At 33.8% G+C, this 18919-nt stretch overlaps 1 protein-coding gene across 1 annotated transcript in view; it reads right to left on the reverse strand.

Moving 5' to 3' along the window:
* The window catches only part of LOC115446964 (kinesin-like protein CG14535), a 229331-nt gene extending 214762 nt beyond the window's left edge, over window positions 1-14569 (reverse strand). Inside the window, exon 1 of the mRNA XM_037442460.1 lies at window positions 14229-14569. Within this exon, the coding sequence (XP_037298357.1) occupies window positions 14229-14554 (326 nt within the window). The 5' untranslated portion in view covers window positions 14555-14569. The remainder of the gene's footprint in view (window positions 1-14228) is intronic.
* Window positions 14570-18919: the final 4350 nt, after the last annotated feature.

Below are 18919 nucleotides of genomic sequence, written 5' to 3' on the forward strand. Positions count from 1 at the left end.
TTTGCGAGTTTGATGGGGTTGGAAGTGATTATTGGTGTAACGGTGATTGGTGGTGCTTGGCTAAAGCGAGTGAGTTGGCTAAAGTGAAGAATTTGTTTGTTTGACCGCGCTAAGCTCAAGCACTACTAAACCCATTTTTTTTTGTCAGATCTCGAATTTTCTGGATAAACATGAAGAAAGTTGCAACTGCTGCTTTTAATACACTTCCTAAAACCATAATCCAATAAGATAACCGATTCTAGATAATCCCTATAGATACATCAGTTCCCACGATCTATACGAAAGCCGTTAAAGAATGAAAGTCTTTGATGGCAACATAAAAGTTTGGGGGAATTTCTTAAATCTGTTCTTTAACAGCGCTATCGCAACTTCGACAATCGAATACGATAAAACGAATAAAATAAGTTTAATAAAGTTGAAGACCCTATTACTGGCACCATGAATTTTGGGCCTCTTATACTTTAACCCAGCTTTTGCTCGTGGCTTCGTTTGTGTTAAAATATGTCCGCGGTAAATTTCGGTATCAAAAAAAAGTTCCTCAACTGCTTAGGTGGCGTAGTAGTATTTTGTGCGCGGTACGAGAACCTCTCTTAGGTTGCAAGTTCAAATCCCGGTTTGGGATTTTCTGGTCTGTATTATGGAGTCTGGAAATTATGCCCTGTATGGCTTATTACCATGGGCTTGCTCGCTATCGCGTCATGGGACTATATATACGGCTAAAAGGGGGTAAAGTAGTTGGGCTTATCTGGCTAGCCCTTCGAAAATAAATATGGCGTGAATATGTAGAAGGCGAAAGGCATGAATATGTTGAATAAAAAGTCGCCTAAAGAATTTGGGGTGATATAGCTTTCTATTCGTGGAATAATTGTAGGAATCAGAGCGTAAGAAAAAAAAAACTGTTTGTAGGATATATTTTATATCCGTCCGGATAGTGAGCATGTTACACAAGATGTTAAAACCTGCCAGTGGCCCACGTAAGTGGGTCGTGTTCCTGGATCACCCTGTGTATATCTTATTCTAACTGGCCGACATAATTGTATCGACTGCCGAGGGGCAATCATCTCTCGTCAGTCGACATTCTATTGGACTCCACTCCATTAAACATCAAGTTCAGTGGGCTCACATTGCCCACATATAAAAAAAACACTGATTAAAAACTTTTAAGTAAAAACAGACTTTTAACTTCGAATAGAATCTAATCAAAGTAATCAGTTTGCAATGTGCTTTGTCATGAAACGTGACTAACAAAATTGTGAAAAGCAGTTGTATCTAACATTTGAGACGACGGTGACAAAAATTACGAATGACTTGATCTGAAGTGAAACAAATTGGTAAACTATAAGTATAATGAAATATATCCCCAGTACCTTTAGTGTAATTACATACATACATTTTCTTGTTTGATAAACAGCAGTAAGAGCGATAAGATAATCTAGATAACCATGTAATAGAGCAGAACCTCTTCTGATTTACTGCCTTTCGATTAACACGGCAGAATTGTTTTAACATTCTCATTTAATTATCGGTCTTCATAAACATAAGTTATCCTACTAATATTATAAATGCGAAAGTGTGAGGATGGATGTATGTATGTTTATTCCTCTTTCACGAAAAAACTACTGAACGGATTCGGATGAAACTTTACAGTAATATTGGTTATATATCAGAATAATACATAGGCTACAATTTATAATGATTTTGCGTAATTTGGTCATAATATAACGATACATATTATTGAGTCAGAAAAAAAATATCCCGGAAAATCCTTCACGCGGGCGAAGCCGCAAGCAAAAGCTAGTATTATATAAAAAGTATCATTAACATCATAACAACGTCAATGCAATTAACCGCCTCTCTAGACACGTGTAACAAAAACCAATCAATCGTACCCAATAACAAGGAAGCCATAGTATACGAATATCAGGTATCCTAGTACGTCAATTGTCTGTGGACAGTGACGTGGATGATAATTACAAGGCACATGTCACTCGTGAGATATGAATAGGTATTATATTGAAATTTGAGTAGGTTGTTGGTCTTGTAGTGGATTGAGAGGCTGTCGATTTGTAGGTTAAGTAGTTTGTGTGAGTTTTTAGTCAATTCTAAGGGTTTTAAGATGGTGTGGTGTAGTCAAAGACTTCTCAAATTGGTCATAATTTTTGGATTTTGTATTAGATATTTAATAAAATATATTAGCAGAAAAGAAGACATTTTCCACAAAAACTAAATGCCGCTAAGGGTTAAGGTATCCCTTGGTACCTACTACTTACTGCCCCCTGTCAAAAATTAATCCTGTACATCCACATTTTTTTTACTGTCAACCAAAGTATAGTTAGTATGCATCATTTTGTAGATATTTATAGATAAATTAAAATCATTAAATATAATAAAATTGTAAAAAGCAGATGTTTATATTATAGATATTGTAAAAAACTAATATGGGCGAGTCTTTTCAGACCAACTGAGGCCAAAACATCAGGTTTTAGAATGTTTGTTTGTATGTATGTTTGTACACGCATCACGCAAAAAATACTCCGTGGAATTGAATACAGTTTTAACCGATATATTGCTAGAGGTTAAACTTACAGTATAGGTACTATTTTATCTCGGGAATATATAAAGTGGGACTTTTATCGCAGAAAAACTTTTTCATGCGAGAGGAGCCACGAGCAAAAGCTAGTGTTAAATAAAATAAACTGAACGGTAAATAACGCCTAAAGTAGCCGATGATTCAACATTGGTTAAATTAAATTCAGCCCTGTATCGATTCCCTTGTCCAATTTAACTTTTTAATTACTTTATGGACCTTAGCAGGATTTATCAAGTTGACGACATCTCTAATTAACTAACAATTTCTTATACGTAAGAAATATTTTATATGAAATTAAAGAATGTGAAATATAATAAAATTTATGTAATGTATAGTTCTGACCTCTTATGACCTCCTGATACCCAGGACCTAATTATTTATCTTTTTTTACTGCGGCTATCGAACCAAGGATATCCTTAACACCAGTGGCTCCTCATTCATTGCGTCATAGATAGGAAAATTATGCATGTAAAGAACTATTTAGCCTAAGACATTTAATCAAGCAATCTTTGAATATACTATACAAAAATATCACTCAAAACTTTAAACATAAGGTCTAAAATGCCATATCATTTCCATGATGTAAAGCGAGCTATGAACTAGGCATGATGTAACATAAAGGCTGGTCATGTCAAATAATGATAGAGGTTGGTTCTTATAAAGGTGTATTTCAATTTTATTCCTGTCGGTAAAGTGAAAGGTGATTTTATATTATTTTGCACATCAAATATGTATAAAGGTATACGGGTCTTCTCTGGTTGCCCTTTCTTTAATATTGACTGCTTTTAAAATCAGATGCAACAGAGTACTTTCCCGCGCCAGCATAAGTATCTCAAAAATTAAACAAGTCCTGAACTCAGAGTCAGCCAGAGTAGGTTCCGCAATGTCTATTTCTGCCGTCAAGCAGCAGAGTGTAGTCACTGTTGTGTTCCAGTTTGATGAATATTGTAGCCAGTGTAACTACTGGACATAATAAGACTTAATATCTCATGTCTCAGGATGGCAAGTGCGATGAAGAGCGTGAGAATGTCGACGAGAGATGATTACCCCTCGGCAGTCGACACAATTATGCCGGTCTGTTGGAACCGGATATATACAGGCTAATCCTGAAACATTTTAAAACCTTGTGTACGGTGTCTCTATCCGGGTGGATATAAAATATATTTTATCAACAGCAAAATGTTAACTCAAAATGAGAAAATGGCATGACAAAATATTTTCTAAAGTTAACAAAAATGACACATTGAAATTCGAAATATCGGGGACCCCCCGTGACCATGAAGGCTGCAAAGTCTTCGAAACGTCGGGAGAAAAATAAAAAACAAAAAACCGCGATAGAATCCGGAAAATTAGTTTAATTTCAATGTCTAACATTCGCGTAAACATAAGAAATCATTACAAAAATGACACATTACAAAATCCCTTATTATGAACTGGAGAATATAATTTGACAGTCACTATCATAAATTCCGAAAAAGGGCCCTTTTGAAAGGGAATCACGATTTTCTTTTAAAAGAAGGCAGTTTAACGTCGCTTCGACGTGTTATTAAGGGGAATTTACAAGGTCGAAAGGCTAAATTATCTTCACTTTACTGTTAAGGCGCAGAATTTTCGGTATATTTACATTTTTGGAGAGTTTTAATGGAATATATTATATTAAAATAAAAATGGTTACAGCGAACCTTTTTGTTTTACAATTGCTGGAAAATAACTGTTTGTTGATCTACACTTTTTGGAAACCCAAAATACTAAAGAATCTATAGTATATAATATGCATAAAAAATAAGAGAATATAAGATATTATAGGTTTCAGACAATTACTGCTCATATTTATCTTTTAAATTTTGAAAAATCGTCATAAGATAATTGTTTCTCATCAGTCGATGTTAAATCTGGCTACCACTGCACTATTAAGTGGAATGGACTCACTTTGCAAAAAAAATCATCATCATACTGTTTTAAAATATTGATAAAAGCATGTAAATTTATAAACCAAAAGTCCTGGCCCTTAAAAACCGGTAGACATCACTTTGAAGCATTATTAAAGCGAATTTACATCGGTTAAAAGCGAAATTGTCTTGTGTAACTTTGAAAAATATGCCCAGTGACCTCCGGCGCTCGTAAATCGGCACCGAGCTATTAAAACTCGATTTATTATATGAACTGCCTTTTATTTCGTTATAAATTTCACAGAAAACATGTAAATTTGTAAGGATTGGACAAAACGTTTGATTAATGCTCACTTGAGATAAATGGTGGTAAAAAGAATAAATAAGTGATTTAGTGAGCACGGACTTGTATAATTGTAAGAAGTTAGGTGTTTTGTCTAGAGTATCTAAGGATTTCTTATGTTTACGCGAATGTTAGATATTGAAATAAAACTATTTTGCGGATTTTATCGCGTTTTTTTTAATTACATAATTCTCATGACATTTCGATGACTTTATGGTCTCGGGGAGTGAGTTATTGGTCGTTCAAAAAGTCAAAGTTACTACATCTACCTACATTTTACAATTAAACAATAAAAAAAGAACGTTTTAGCTATTGGCGGTCCGATTTACGCAGAGCTTACTGTATCTTGAAGTTTGGCAGGCGGTTTTTGGGACAACGCCTCAGTCGCCCCCGTGACCATGAAGGCTGCAAAGTAGACTATCTAATAATGCAAAGCACCATTTTTTTTTATAATTAGATCTTCAATACTCTATTCTATTATCTCCATATTTACGATAATATATCATTTCCATATCATCCAGAGCATAATTAACCATTAAAAGCCCTTACACAAAAATGTATTCACAAAACTTTCTTAATTTTGTATTGAATAACATTTCAAAAGAATATAGGGGCGTCATACGAACCACGGTGATCTCATTAAATTGGAAAACCTTTTCAGTGGCTCATCGGCTATTGTTGGTGAAACGGCTTGCGAAGTAACCATTCGGCTTAGACTTGCTCTGATCATTATCGAGACCTCTCGAATGAAAGCCGGTATAAATAAGGTATTAAAAATGAAAGTAATTGCATTGAATTTTGAATTTTATGACTGATATTCGTGGATTTAAAATTCTATTGAGATACAGTGTCGCAGTAAACAATTCAAGGTAATCATATTTTTAAGAAAGCATTTCTTTTTACAATATCATGCAAAAGGAAGAAAAGAATTGTGACTAATAGTTACATGAAAAAGTTAAGTCTAAGGTATTCTTTAGCAACAAAAGAAATGGAAGAGATATTTTAAGAGGATTTAAAGATAAGGGACTCTAATTTAACCATTGATTGATTAGAAAGAGTTAATAATATTGCTGAGTCGAAATAAAATATTAAACTTTGGTCATGTAGAAATATCGATTAGACAAGTAGTCATTAAAAAATATATATATAAAAGACGTATGATGTTGATTGATGATTTTGTTTATTTGCTGGTGGTAAGATTTGTATATGTCCGTAAAACGACCACTTTACACATAAAATAAGGTGTAAAACCGCCCGTAGGTTACCCCGTTAGTGTATCGCGTTTGAGCATCAAACAGGTCTCTTAGTTCTCGTCAGTCGAACTATCAGTCCACTTACTATCAGGTGCTGTGGAGGCATTTAACAGTGCTTATATAAAAGATAAATATCAATAGTATCTATTTGGTTAGCAAAACCGTGTTCAGTTTTCAAACACAATAACTTTTAAACTAACAAAAGTACTTCCAGGAATTGTTTGATAACCTTATAATCATTAAAATATTTGATACTCACGAAACTCGTAGATCTGTTGTTAACTGAGAACCATTAGTTCGAGCCCCGAGCACAGTACACGGTTCTATGTAGCCATTGTAATAAAAATCAACCGCACTTATCACGGCATCTAGGTTTATTTTAATCCTTTTAAAATGCATTAGTTAAACACTTTATGGGCACCATTCGTGACTACAACGTGAAGATATGGTATATACAGGTTTTTTGCCTTTAAAGGTAATTAAAGGAATATAGAATAGTATCAGGTGCATGTTCGCACACCTTTGAGATATATGCAATGTTTTAAATGTACGGTAATGGAAACTCCTTGTAATGTCACGAAGTGTTAACGAACTACAATGGAAATATGGCGGTAGTTTGTGAATTTATGGACACTTTATTTGATATGTTGCTTGCATGCTTTTTGAACGGAATATTTTGTGTCTAAGCCGTAGTATTGTGCAATGTAACCTTTTTAAGTTAAATGTCAGTTGATATCAGGCCGAAAGAATGTTAATTTTAAATATTGAATTAAAAATACAATTCATTTGGCGTGTATGAAATGTTTACACAAAGTTAAATATTTTGATCTTTACAAGTATCGAGATCGGTTACAGGCCGAATAAGATGTTCCAATTTTGATTTGTTTTTTTTTTTATATTGCGTGCATACATTTATTTATTACGGCCATAGAATGATTTGGATTGATTTATATTTTATCTTATCAATATTTATATAATAATTATTTGATATTGTGGTTCATTCTTCTAAGTAAATTGATCGCAATCTACGTCATAAGCCATTTCGTTACGAAGTTGTGGCATTAGATAATATAACAAAATAAGGTAAAGGATCTAGACGTATTTTGATCAGTTCAAGTAGTGAGAATCTTGAGATATTTACCGTCGAACCAAGTCGTTCATCCAAGTATTGGCAAACCACTTCAATCCGCGATATGCCCCGCGCGGTCACTATTAAATAATATATTTTTTGTTGGATATTTCGCTTCTGTTTCATAGAGAATTGTGTTGCTTATCATTAAAAAAATGGCTTGCACGTTATATTATTCGGTATCTACATTTATATCAAACTTAAACAAAAATGCTGTTGACGGTCCGATCTACGCAGAATGAGTTTACAGTGTCTTACGTACGCACGCTCTGTATAACCGTAAAATGTAGATAGATATTGTAATTTTAACATTTCGGATGACTTACACCTCAGTCCGCCCCGTGATCATAATGCTACAAAGTCTTCGAAACATCGGGAAAAAATTATACTATAAAAACCGCGATAAATCCCAAAAATGGTTTTATTTATAAGTCTAACATTCGCGTAAACATAAGAAATCATTACATATAATATGAAAAACTGCAGGGCTGTTATTTAATATTCTATACATTTTTTTACCATATACATATATCGGCTTATATACGCGACCTCCCAACCTGATCCATCGGCTAATAATACCTCGAAGGCATTGGATAAAGAAGTTTATTAAAACTAGGTTTTGCTCACAGCTCCACCCGCGTCAAGAAGTTTTTGTGGTATATTTTTTTATGTACTGTACTGTTTCATCAGTAATGTAGCTTCATATTAGTGAAAAAACAAAATTGATTTATAAATTCTTGACATTATCGCATTCAAACTAAGAAACAAACTCTTTAGTTTTACATATTAGAATAGATAACAAAAAAGTCTTCCAAATATCAGTACATTTTTAAAAATGGAACCACCCAAACCCCTACTACTGGCCTTATAAAATTGTAATATAAAAAAGTAAAACAAAACGAAACAAATGGGAAATATTCAATTTCCGAATCCTACACCGGAAAGGCCATCAAAACAATCGTCTCCGGTGTTTCGGCAATCGTTCAAACTGTGTTTTCATTCCATTTTTCCTGACAAAGCTCGCTATTCGTCGGCTAACAAACCGTTCACTACAATTGTCATCTGGGGTTAGTGGATCCGTAGAATACAACAAATAATAGGTGTATAAAAAAACAAAACTTCGCGTTTAATATTTTGTGTATAGTGTACTCAAGCCACTATTAGTGAATACACATTTGATAAGCCAGATAAGCCGGATTTATATTACTTATTCAGGACACTATTATTATTAAGTTTCTTTCTACGTCACAAAATCCTCAGTTTTACCTAATTTCCTACAGCGTTTCCGAATTATTTGAAATCAAAACTTTATCTATTAAAAGATCTGAATCTAACTCAATATTTATATAATTATTTCATTACCCGATATTCTACGCGCGTTCCTAACTTTATCATTTGGAAACTTATATATTGAGGCTTAAAATGTCTTTGTAAGCCCTGGCTTAAGACTTTTAATGTAGGATCGTGTTAGTGTCTCAATTACGTAGAATGTTTAGAAAATTATGCAAATAATTTTAAAACAACGTTTACTTTATTATATTCCCTTAGTGCTAGCATATTAGGTTTTAACACTGGTCAGGTCTTCAATTTTCAGAACATATATTATTTTGTATAAATATGAAAAATGTATATTCGTTTTTGAAATTTGTATCTTAAAGGTCAATATTTCACATTTAATTTATTTGCATTAAAAATAAATCTTAACAATATTATGTTATGAGCTTCTATCTAAGCATTAGTTAATTATAACAATAATCCATAGCTGCTTTTTCAGTACTACGTCACTTTTTAAGATCTCGCAGACCCCTATTCACGGTTCATTTACAACTCTGATTGCGCACGGGAAACTGAGCTTTACGTCTATATCAATAGAGTGGGTGATTTGCATGAATTTTTAATATTTATCACGTCCATCAAAACTTTGTGCCCGCGCAGCATATGCATTGAATTATTAAACATGTCTACATCCTATGGTTAAGAGGATTATGGCATTGCCATTTACGGGATTCGAACCTACTAACGGTTAGTTAAAGTAGAGCGGTATTGTTTTAGTTGCATCTGTTTATTGGTTTAATAGACTGATAAGGTTCTATACTTAGTTTGTACAATTATGTGATGATATACAAAATTAAGGCGAATTTAGTCTTAATACATCTCAATAAAGATGGTTTTGCAATAGCATTATAGATAATGAGAAAGATTTGTTAATATTATAAGCAACAGATGCCATCCCGCGAAAGCGTTTTATAAAACCAAAATATATTAAACAATATCTTATAAATTAAAATATATTTTACTTAATAAGTATACCTCGATATTGCTGTGTCGAGTCGGCTTATTGAGTAACTTCTGGAATATTTTATTAAACAAAGTTTCCAAGTTACGTTGAACAGGCCAACATCGGAGCTGCTTTAAAATCCATTAAGGTTTCCACACGTCGATAATGTTACTTAATCTTATATGAATAAGGCCATAAATGCCTTTTACCTCTGAAAGTGAAGGTAGAGATGGAACTAGTGCTTGACCGCTCGCAATGTCCATCCCATGATGATTAAAAAATAAAAATAAAATGATCATCAGATAGGCGAACATAGTTGCATGTATGATAAGTCAATATACATGAGAATAATTAATTATCACCTAAATAAAGTCACTTATATAAAGATATTTTAAATTGGACATAAAATAAATGAGAGATTACGAAGTAAACAAAGAAACCAGCTCGGGCTGGGAAAAAAGAAATAAAAGAGATCAAAAAGAAATATATAATCTTGATAGGATATCAAACTAAATTATAATATCAAGAAAATCTTTAATAATAACTCGACATGATTACAAATTTGGGACTTAGCGACTAATAACTAAATAACACTACAACATTCAGGGCTTATTTCACAAGTTCTCAGTTAAAACTCTGAATATAAAATATATGAATATAAATAAATGCATAAGCCGGCCAAATACAAAAGTCATACTTTAATCTATACTCCCAAATAAATGGTAATGAATGAGCACTATCTGCATTACTATTTAATACGATAACTACCAAATAAACTTTAATAATAATAATAATAATATCAGCCCTGTATTATATACTTGCCCACTGCTGAGCACGGGCCTCCTCTACTACTGAGAGGGATTAGGCCTTAGTCCACCACGCTGGCCTAGTGCGGATTGGTAGACTTCACACACCTTTGAAATTCCTATAGAGAACTTCTCAGATGTGCAGGTTTCCTCACGATGTTTTCCTTCACCGTTAAAGCGAACGATAAATTCACAAAGAATACACACATGATTTTAGAAAAGTCAGAGGTGTGTGCCCTTGGGTTTTGAACCTGCGGACATTCGTCTTCGCAGTCCGTTCCACAACCAACTAGGCTATCGCCGCTTACCAACTAAACTTTAATAATAATAATAATACTAACTACCAAATAAACTTTAATAATAATACTAATATCAGCCCTGTATTATATACTGTCCCACTGTTGGGCACGGGCCTCTTCTACTACTGAGAGGGATTAGGCCTTAGTCCACCTAAAAATAAATGGTTATATAATTAGAACTACATTAGCTTTTTAATACTATGAGTGTTATAAATATATATAATTTTATTGCTTTGAATGACGAGACAAGCTTGCCGTTCGCCTGATGGTAAACGATACGACCGCCCATAAACAGAAGAAACACTATTCAACACCTTGAATTACAAAGTGTTGTTTGATATTCCCCTGCGCTCGCCATAACTGAGACGTGAGACGTTAAGTCTTATTATGTCCAGTAGTTACACTGGCTACAATGTCCTTCAAACCGTAATACAATAGTGACTACAAATTGTTGCTTGGCGGCAGAAATAGACATTGCGGTGGTACCGACAGGTGGACTCTCACATATGAGAGACGTACCACGCCGCAAACAAAATGTACTTGAATCGTGAAACATGCTTGTATACCGCAGCCTGCGTGATAACTATTTTAAGAAAATTTCAAACACAATTATAAGTGTTTCTTATAAAAGTTTGTAAAACTTTAAAAGGTTTCTTTTTGCGTTTGTTTAGAACTTACCGGACAATAAAGGAAAACCTGTCAAGTGTAACAATATTTCACGAGTAAAGGTTCCGTACGAATATAAATATTGTATACACACACAAATGCCCTTTATCCTTGAAGAGGTAGACAGAGGCGCAAGTAATGCACATACCTTCAGACGATTGCATATTATCCCATGGTAGGGGGCGAACCTAATTCTAAACTAGGGGCAGATACGGAATAAAAAATCGCTTTATAACTTTGCCCGACGACAGGAACGAACCTGAGATCTCAGCACTGCAGCCGTACCCTAATACAACTACGCCACCGAGTCTGTTTTAAATTTCATAGTACAATAAATTAATAATTGTATAATTATAACATGTATGTATATTGTATAGGTCTTTGAAAGATAAATTTATGCAGTACGGATCCTCGCGTATCCATTTAATAGATATTTTACGAGCCCTAATGTAATATATGTAATAATAATTATACACTTCATATTAATGATTTACTTAATTTTTCCCATATCTCAGTACAAGTATTCGTCGCGCCAATTTTTTTATAAAATTAATTATACCTGAAAGTACAGTATCCACTTTAATGATCAGTCAGTTCTTTTTTACTGCGCTGCTGGAATTTTAACAACAAATGAAATAATACAGAAATGTTAATAAAAAAGGTAAGAAATTTGATAGAATTTGTTTCTCGAAGAAAATAACACATATTCGTCAAAATAAGTGTGTTGTAGGAATTCCGATTATGTAATTTAGTGCAGAACCCTAAAGTATCCGAAGCCATAGCGAATGTTGAGTGACGTGAAAAATAACATTAAAATACAATTTGTTCCCGCGACATTATTCGCACAAGTTTGTAGAATGAAAAGTTTGTTAGATTGATAGTTCAATGCTGAATACCCTGGTGCAGTGGCGAAGGGTCCATATAACCTGATTCCTTCCGGCGATCCTTTATGTAGAATCTAATTATCATTAGAACGATTTGCAGACAGCATTTATGCATATTAGTATTGTGCCTTCATATTGCATCATATAGTATGAATAATTGGAATCAATATCATTTGCAGGCACTCCCTATTTGGCACTGCTAAATTACTGTTGCGCATTGTATAAAGTCAGTCGCTCTTATACTCCTCAACGAATGAGTCCTATGTAAAAAAGACTTGTTACAATATATTATATCCTGAAGCACCTATTATTTTCTTCTTCAACCATCAACGAAAGGCAAAGTATATATATGTTATGTTGGGTTCCCTTTCGAAAAATTTCACCTTTCGCTACTGCCCTGGTGTATTTTATTATAGAGATTAAAAGACAGGTCATAATATAAAATAAAACTTTCATAGACCATACTGGTGGTAGGATATATTTTATGTCCGCCCGGATAGCGACCACCGTACACAAGGTATTAAAACCCGCCATAGTGGCCCATGTAAGTGTGTAGCGTTCCGGGACCAGCCTGTGTTTGTCTAGTTGGAACCTGACAGGCCGGCATAATTATGTCGACTGCCAAGGGGCAATCATTTGTCGTCAGTCGACGTTCTGTTGGATCCCACTCCACTTACCATCAGGTGAAGTGGGGTCACTTCGCACGTATAAAAAAAGAACGAAGTGGTATTTTCTATATTGTTTTAGTCTTTATATTATAAAGGAGCGATATAGATATCTATTATTTTTAATTGTTACTTTTAAGAAGGGATTAAGAAATATACCTTTTTACTTATCTTACTAATATTATAAATTGCAAGTTTGTAAAAATGCTTATTACAAGTAAACACATTAACAGCTGAACGGATTTGGAGGAAATTTTGCGTACCTAAATTAACACTTTTTTTATCGCAGTAAACTGCTCTCATGAGAAATAAGAGAATTTAATAACTTGTTTTTTTAATATATTGAATTAAGTCGTACAGATGGCCCTATGAGTCGCTACAGTATTTTAGGGATGTTTTTGTTAGCAGGATATATTTAATAGAACCAAACACTAAATAATAAATATATTTTATAAGCTTATTTTTATATATAGGTGTTTCTATGGCAATTATAATGTACTTTATCAAATTTCCTTTGCTTTTAAAAAAAATATACATAAACTGAAAGTAGATGCTTGAATTGAACCCTACACCTTTCCTTCTGAGCCAACCATTTCCCCAAACACAAATACTGTAAAACCTGTAAAGCTAATTCACAAAATGTCTGGCAATTGACATGAAAAGTGTAACTTAAACACTAAAGACTCAATTAAGAGGAAAATTTCGAATAATTTCACCGCGTTTCAATAGGAAAATGGTATTTTCCAGTGAAAAGCTTTGTAGATAAGGCGAGTCAAGATTTTATCGCATCGTCCTGTCAAAACTTTGTGCTTTTATTTTTGTCTGTTTTTATTTTTCATATACTATCAGGTTTTATATTCGACTTTGTCCGATTTATATACTAATATTTGATGTGCTTTCCTCTTAAATAAATAAAACTAAATCTTTAACTATTTGTATGTTTTGCTTTTTAAAATAGTTTGTTACGCAAATTGTCATAGAAATTTTCTTTATTTTTCATTTGAATTTATAGTATTCAATTTATTTAGAGTAGATATTCCATATAATAAGTGTTTATTTTTCAGAAAGTCTTAATTGGACAGTACTTATTTGTAATTATTTCGAAACATTAATATACATACATTATTTAAAATACTATAATAAAACATTTGAAGTTCATTCTTGTTTCAAGGTATTATTTTTACATACTGTTAATTATATATAATAGAAATTATTGATTATTTACGTAATACTCACATCAAATATAATGAACTCTACCGATAAATTTCGATGTTATTAAGCACCAATTAAGGATTTTAAACAACATAACGTTAATTCTCTTATAAACTGATACTGCAATTCAAATTCATCATTTTAATATTAACTACTCAATAACTTAGAGGCTCTACATCACAAAACTGCTTAAAAAATCATCGAACCCACTTACCTCATACTGGGCGGGTATCCAACAATCCTTTGCTCCTTCCTGCGTCTCCTGCACTCACTATCCTTCGCACTTGTATCACGTATAGTATGATATCGCGGCTGATAACTTTCCAACTGCGTGTAGAGTCGCGCGCGTGGCGCTGGAGACAGACCGCGCTGCGTCATAGAGTCCCCACGTCCGTCCCAAGTGGCGTTCAAAGCCACACTGGCTTCAGACCGCCGCTTTTCGTCAACAAACGCCACGCGCGGAGGCTTAGGTTGCATTAGGCTGATTTTCTTTTTTTTCGCGGTAGAGGTGACGTAAAAGAAGTAGCCGTTTCGGTCCATTTTCGGCGCTGTTGCTTTTACCTGCAAGTAATTTTTTTTAGTTTTACTATTTAGGTTTGGGGATTTTTTATGAGGTTGTAAATTATGTTTTAGTCTATCTTGTTAAATTATAAAAGCTTTACTAATGGGGCCTTATGGCATGAAGGTATAAATATGAATATAATTTACAAGAAATTATAAAAAGAAAATATTACATAATATTTGTATTGTGGATTATTTAACTTAATTAATATGTTAAGAAATCGTGGTCACATTATTATTAGGTGACTATAAAATACGGGAATTTCCAATAGACAATCGCAAATACTACCCAATCTTTTTTAATCTAAACACATTCCATTACCGCTATCGTTGCGGCCAGTATCAAAGCCAATAAAAAAACATTCGGAAAAATTAAAAAGTTATTGGCGCGATGAAATAAAAAAATTGAAAATCGTTGTCATAAAGTTTCCGAGGGCGATAGTGAAGATCTTTATGAACGATTTCATTGCACATTTTTACCATTAAATCCGGCGAGCAGTAAAAAGTTATTCGAAAATCGAATATTCTTTTATGAATATATTTACTGTTTTTTTTTTGTTTGCGGCGTTATCATTGACTTAGCAAGTGGAAGTCTTATTGTAATGTAAATTTCTATTAGTTTAATAACAGTCATTGAACGTTCAAATAGAATTTCTGATGATTTGAATATTTGAAATAACCTTGACCATTGTAATAGATGCACAATATTATTTTAATTATAGTTCATAAAGTCCAAATTAGAAAAATTAGGAATTCAGCTGGTTTAGATCAAGTGAGTAAAGTAGTACTATGAGTGCGTGGAGACTGTCTCGCGTTCCGTAGTAGTTTGTGTTGTTGGAATTCCATTGTTTTGGGACAAAAACTACAACTACTAAAATCTGACTTCGGTTATTGTGATCCGACATATCCCCACATACGCCCACGATACTTAGTAGTAACAAGCTATGGAGGACGATAACGAGCATACACCATGCCTTCCGTTATATATATAATACTAGCGACTCGCCCCGGCTTCGCACGGGTGCAATGCTAACACTAAATACACTACAGAAAAACTGTGAACGTTGTATATAAAAACATAGCGGCCCGCTCTGGCTTCGCACGGGTATAACATAACAAAATAACAGTATTTCTCCACTATTTAATGGATGTTATTATACATATAAACCTTCCTCTTGAATCACTCTATGTATTAAAAAAACCGCATCAAAATCCGTTGCGTAGTTTTAAAGATTTAAGCATACAAAGGGACATAGGGACAGAGAAAGCGACTTTGTTTTATACTATGTAGTGAAACACATACTGATCGCGCCTTGCAAAGAGTCACTACGACAGTTTTTCATCATGCAATGATCATGTCCTTATGACATGATTGTCCAGCATTGTCTTCACAAAACCAGATTTTATCTACATGCATCTGTTTCACAATGTTCTATTCCCATGAAGAACAAAGCGCATCAACGTCACTGGTCAAAACAACAGCCATTTATTGTTGTTGAAAGTATTCGCGTTCGATAGTCAGTCGTACCGATAACGTCGGCTATTTTACAACGATTTAACAGTTCCAATATTGCAAATTTTGAAATAAAATGTTTCGTCTGTGGTTTTAGTACAAAATGGTACCTAGTAAATGATTAAGTTTAAAATAGTTATGTGATCGCACGAATTGTTAAATTTGAATTCTGAATACAATGAATGAATGAATAAAATGCTTTATTGTATACACCAAATAAAGAAAAATGAATACCATTATTATATAATAAAAATGTGTACCAATAGCCGGTCTTATCGCTAAAAGTGTTTTCTTCCAGTACAATTGCAGTAGTAAAAGGTTTTATCATAATAATTAACTAATGTATGGAACAAGTAGTTTCACACCTGCTAACTTCTCGAGGTTTCATAAAACTTGTCTATTGCATCTATTTTCATTGTAATATTTTTTGTCATTGCATTATTTACAATAGAATAATTGATTTGTGCCTACGTTTCGTCAAACATAATTGCGTCCTATGATATGAAGACCAAATCAACAAATATGAACTAAGAAGTTATGAACCCAGTCACTATTTATATCGTCACAAAACCGTTAAAGCGTAAGGAAGACATAAAAAATTACATTTAATTAAAAATGTTATAATCCTATCCAAATATGACATATCTATTCCCAATCAGTCGTTAATGAGTTACTCCCGCATTATCTTTGGGCAGCTGGCTTGGACAACTGTTCATACAATCAGCTGTTAGGGTCAACGGACACTCCAATAATTACTACAAATATTAGTTTGAATTCCTTAAATTTATGAAAGTACTTAGCTTAATATATTGGATGTCAAGTTTATTGAAGATTTGATTGTCCTATATCAGCTTTTGTATGTAAATTTATCTGGGGGTCATTACTCTGTTTATTTATGTCGTCAAGGCTCAAGAATCAATGTGCAGACCCTGGTGTACAGTGCAAATCAAAGGATAGTAATTAAAAACGTCCGAAGGCTTGGAGATGTAGTATATTACTTTATTATAAACGAATTGCATATGTCTATCTAGGCGTACTACACTTTTCCACCTCGGATGTTTCTCATCATCTAGGTTTGAAATAATTGAGTGGAGTGCGAAATTATCGCTAGGGCAATGTTATATGGTTTAACACTTAGCCCGGTGTACACATTAACTTGCTAGTTTCTAGGTGTATGTTAGAAAAATCTAGAAACTATTATGTAGAATTTCTATGTACACTATACGCCTTGCTTGCTTCAGGCAGTTATAGTGTAAGATTCTAAAAACTGTTATGTAGATATTCAATTTCTTTTGTTTAGTAACATATCAAAGCATGAACAAAATTAGATATTAATAAATACTTTAGCGCGATTTATTAAGGTATTTTTTCATTGTTTTGGAAGACGAGACGTGCTTGCCGTTCGCCTGATATTAAGTGACATGACCGCCCATAAACAGTAGAAACAACGTGCAATACTTTAAATGAATACTACAATACTTTGAATACTTTTAGGCTTAACTTTAATTATAAGTGTGTTATATGTGTAGCTTTGTTTATAATATAAGCTGTTTGTTATTCCAAATAAAATAAAAAATAAAAAGTATTGTTTGGTATTCCACTGCACTCGCCATCCTGAGACATGAGATATTAAGACTTATTATGTCCAGTAGTAACACTATCTCCAATATCTACGGCTACAATAATCTTTTTAATTCCATCCACAATAAAAGTATTATCCACCGCTTGTCCTAACGCTGACCCTTACAAAATGCGCAAAGACAGCGCATTGGGTATAATGCGCCTTCCCGCCAATTCACCTTTGTGCCGGAACAGCGACTGAATAGACATACGAATGTGACACATTACTGGCTCAATGGGCCAACAAAGAATTATCTAAGGTGCGAACGATATTTTTAAAGGCACGGCTAAGTAACCCCTCTTCACCTGATGGTAAGTGGAGTTGTGTACAATAGAATATAAAGTGACGAGAGATGATTACCACTCGACAGTTGAAACAATTATGCCGGCCTGTGAACCTTAAAGAAGCTGATCCCAGAATGCGACACACTTACATACGTGGGCCACTATCATGGCGGATATTAACACTGCGTGTACGGTGGTCGCTATCCGGGCGGATATAAAATATATCCTGCCACCAGTAAACCTATAAGCGAATCTCGTTGTAAGTGATCAAGCTCGTCATGTAGCTTGCTCCGATAAGTATTGTTTCAGAGTAAATCATTTACTATGTCTTGTGAGGCAGGCCGGTATAATTCTACTAACCATTTAGCAATGATTTTATATGTTTACGCGAATGTTAGACATTCAAATTAAACTGTTATTCGGATTTTATCGTGTATTTAATTTTACTTTTCTCCCGACGTTTCGAAGACTTTGCAGCCTTCGTGGTCACGGGGGGATTGAGGTGTTGGTCATTTGCAAAGTCAAAGATAGGTAGATATTATAATTTTATAAAATAGTTTAATTTTAACAAACGTTTAGTATCAATGTAAGTATATGTTGTTGTTTTTAAATTTAGACTACACTAAGTATTAAATATTAAGTCATGTATACTGTTAATAATATTAAGTAAAAAATTCTAAGCATAGTCCGTGGTCATCAGCTTGAGAGTCCACCATTTCGACCGCCTACAAACCAACAATCCAATATCACACCCTCATTTCCCAGTTTTAAAACATCAACAAAAAGCAAAGTCCTTTACAAAACTAGGCCGTTGGCAGCACTGTGCGGCCGTGTGTAGCACTGTCAACTGTTGATGTTATCGCGCACACGCCCGCGGCATCTTTCTGAATGCTAACCATCCGTTCAGCACTGCAAAGGCCGTATCA

Source organism: Manduca sexta, chromosome 24 (assembly GCF_014839805.1).
Source record: "Manduca sexta isolate Smith_Timp_Sample1 chromosome 24, JHU_Msex_v1.0, whole genome shotgun sequence".
Taxonomy (NCBI): Eukaryota; Metazoa; Arthropoda; class Insecta; order Lepidoptera; family Sphingidae; genus Manduca; species Manduca sexta.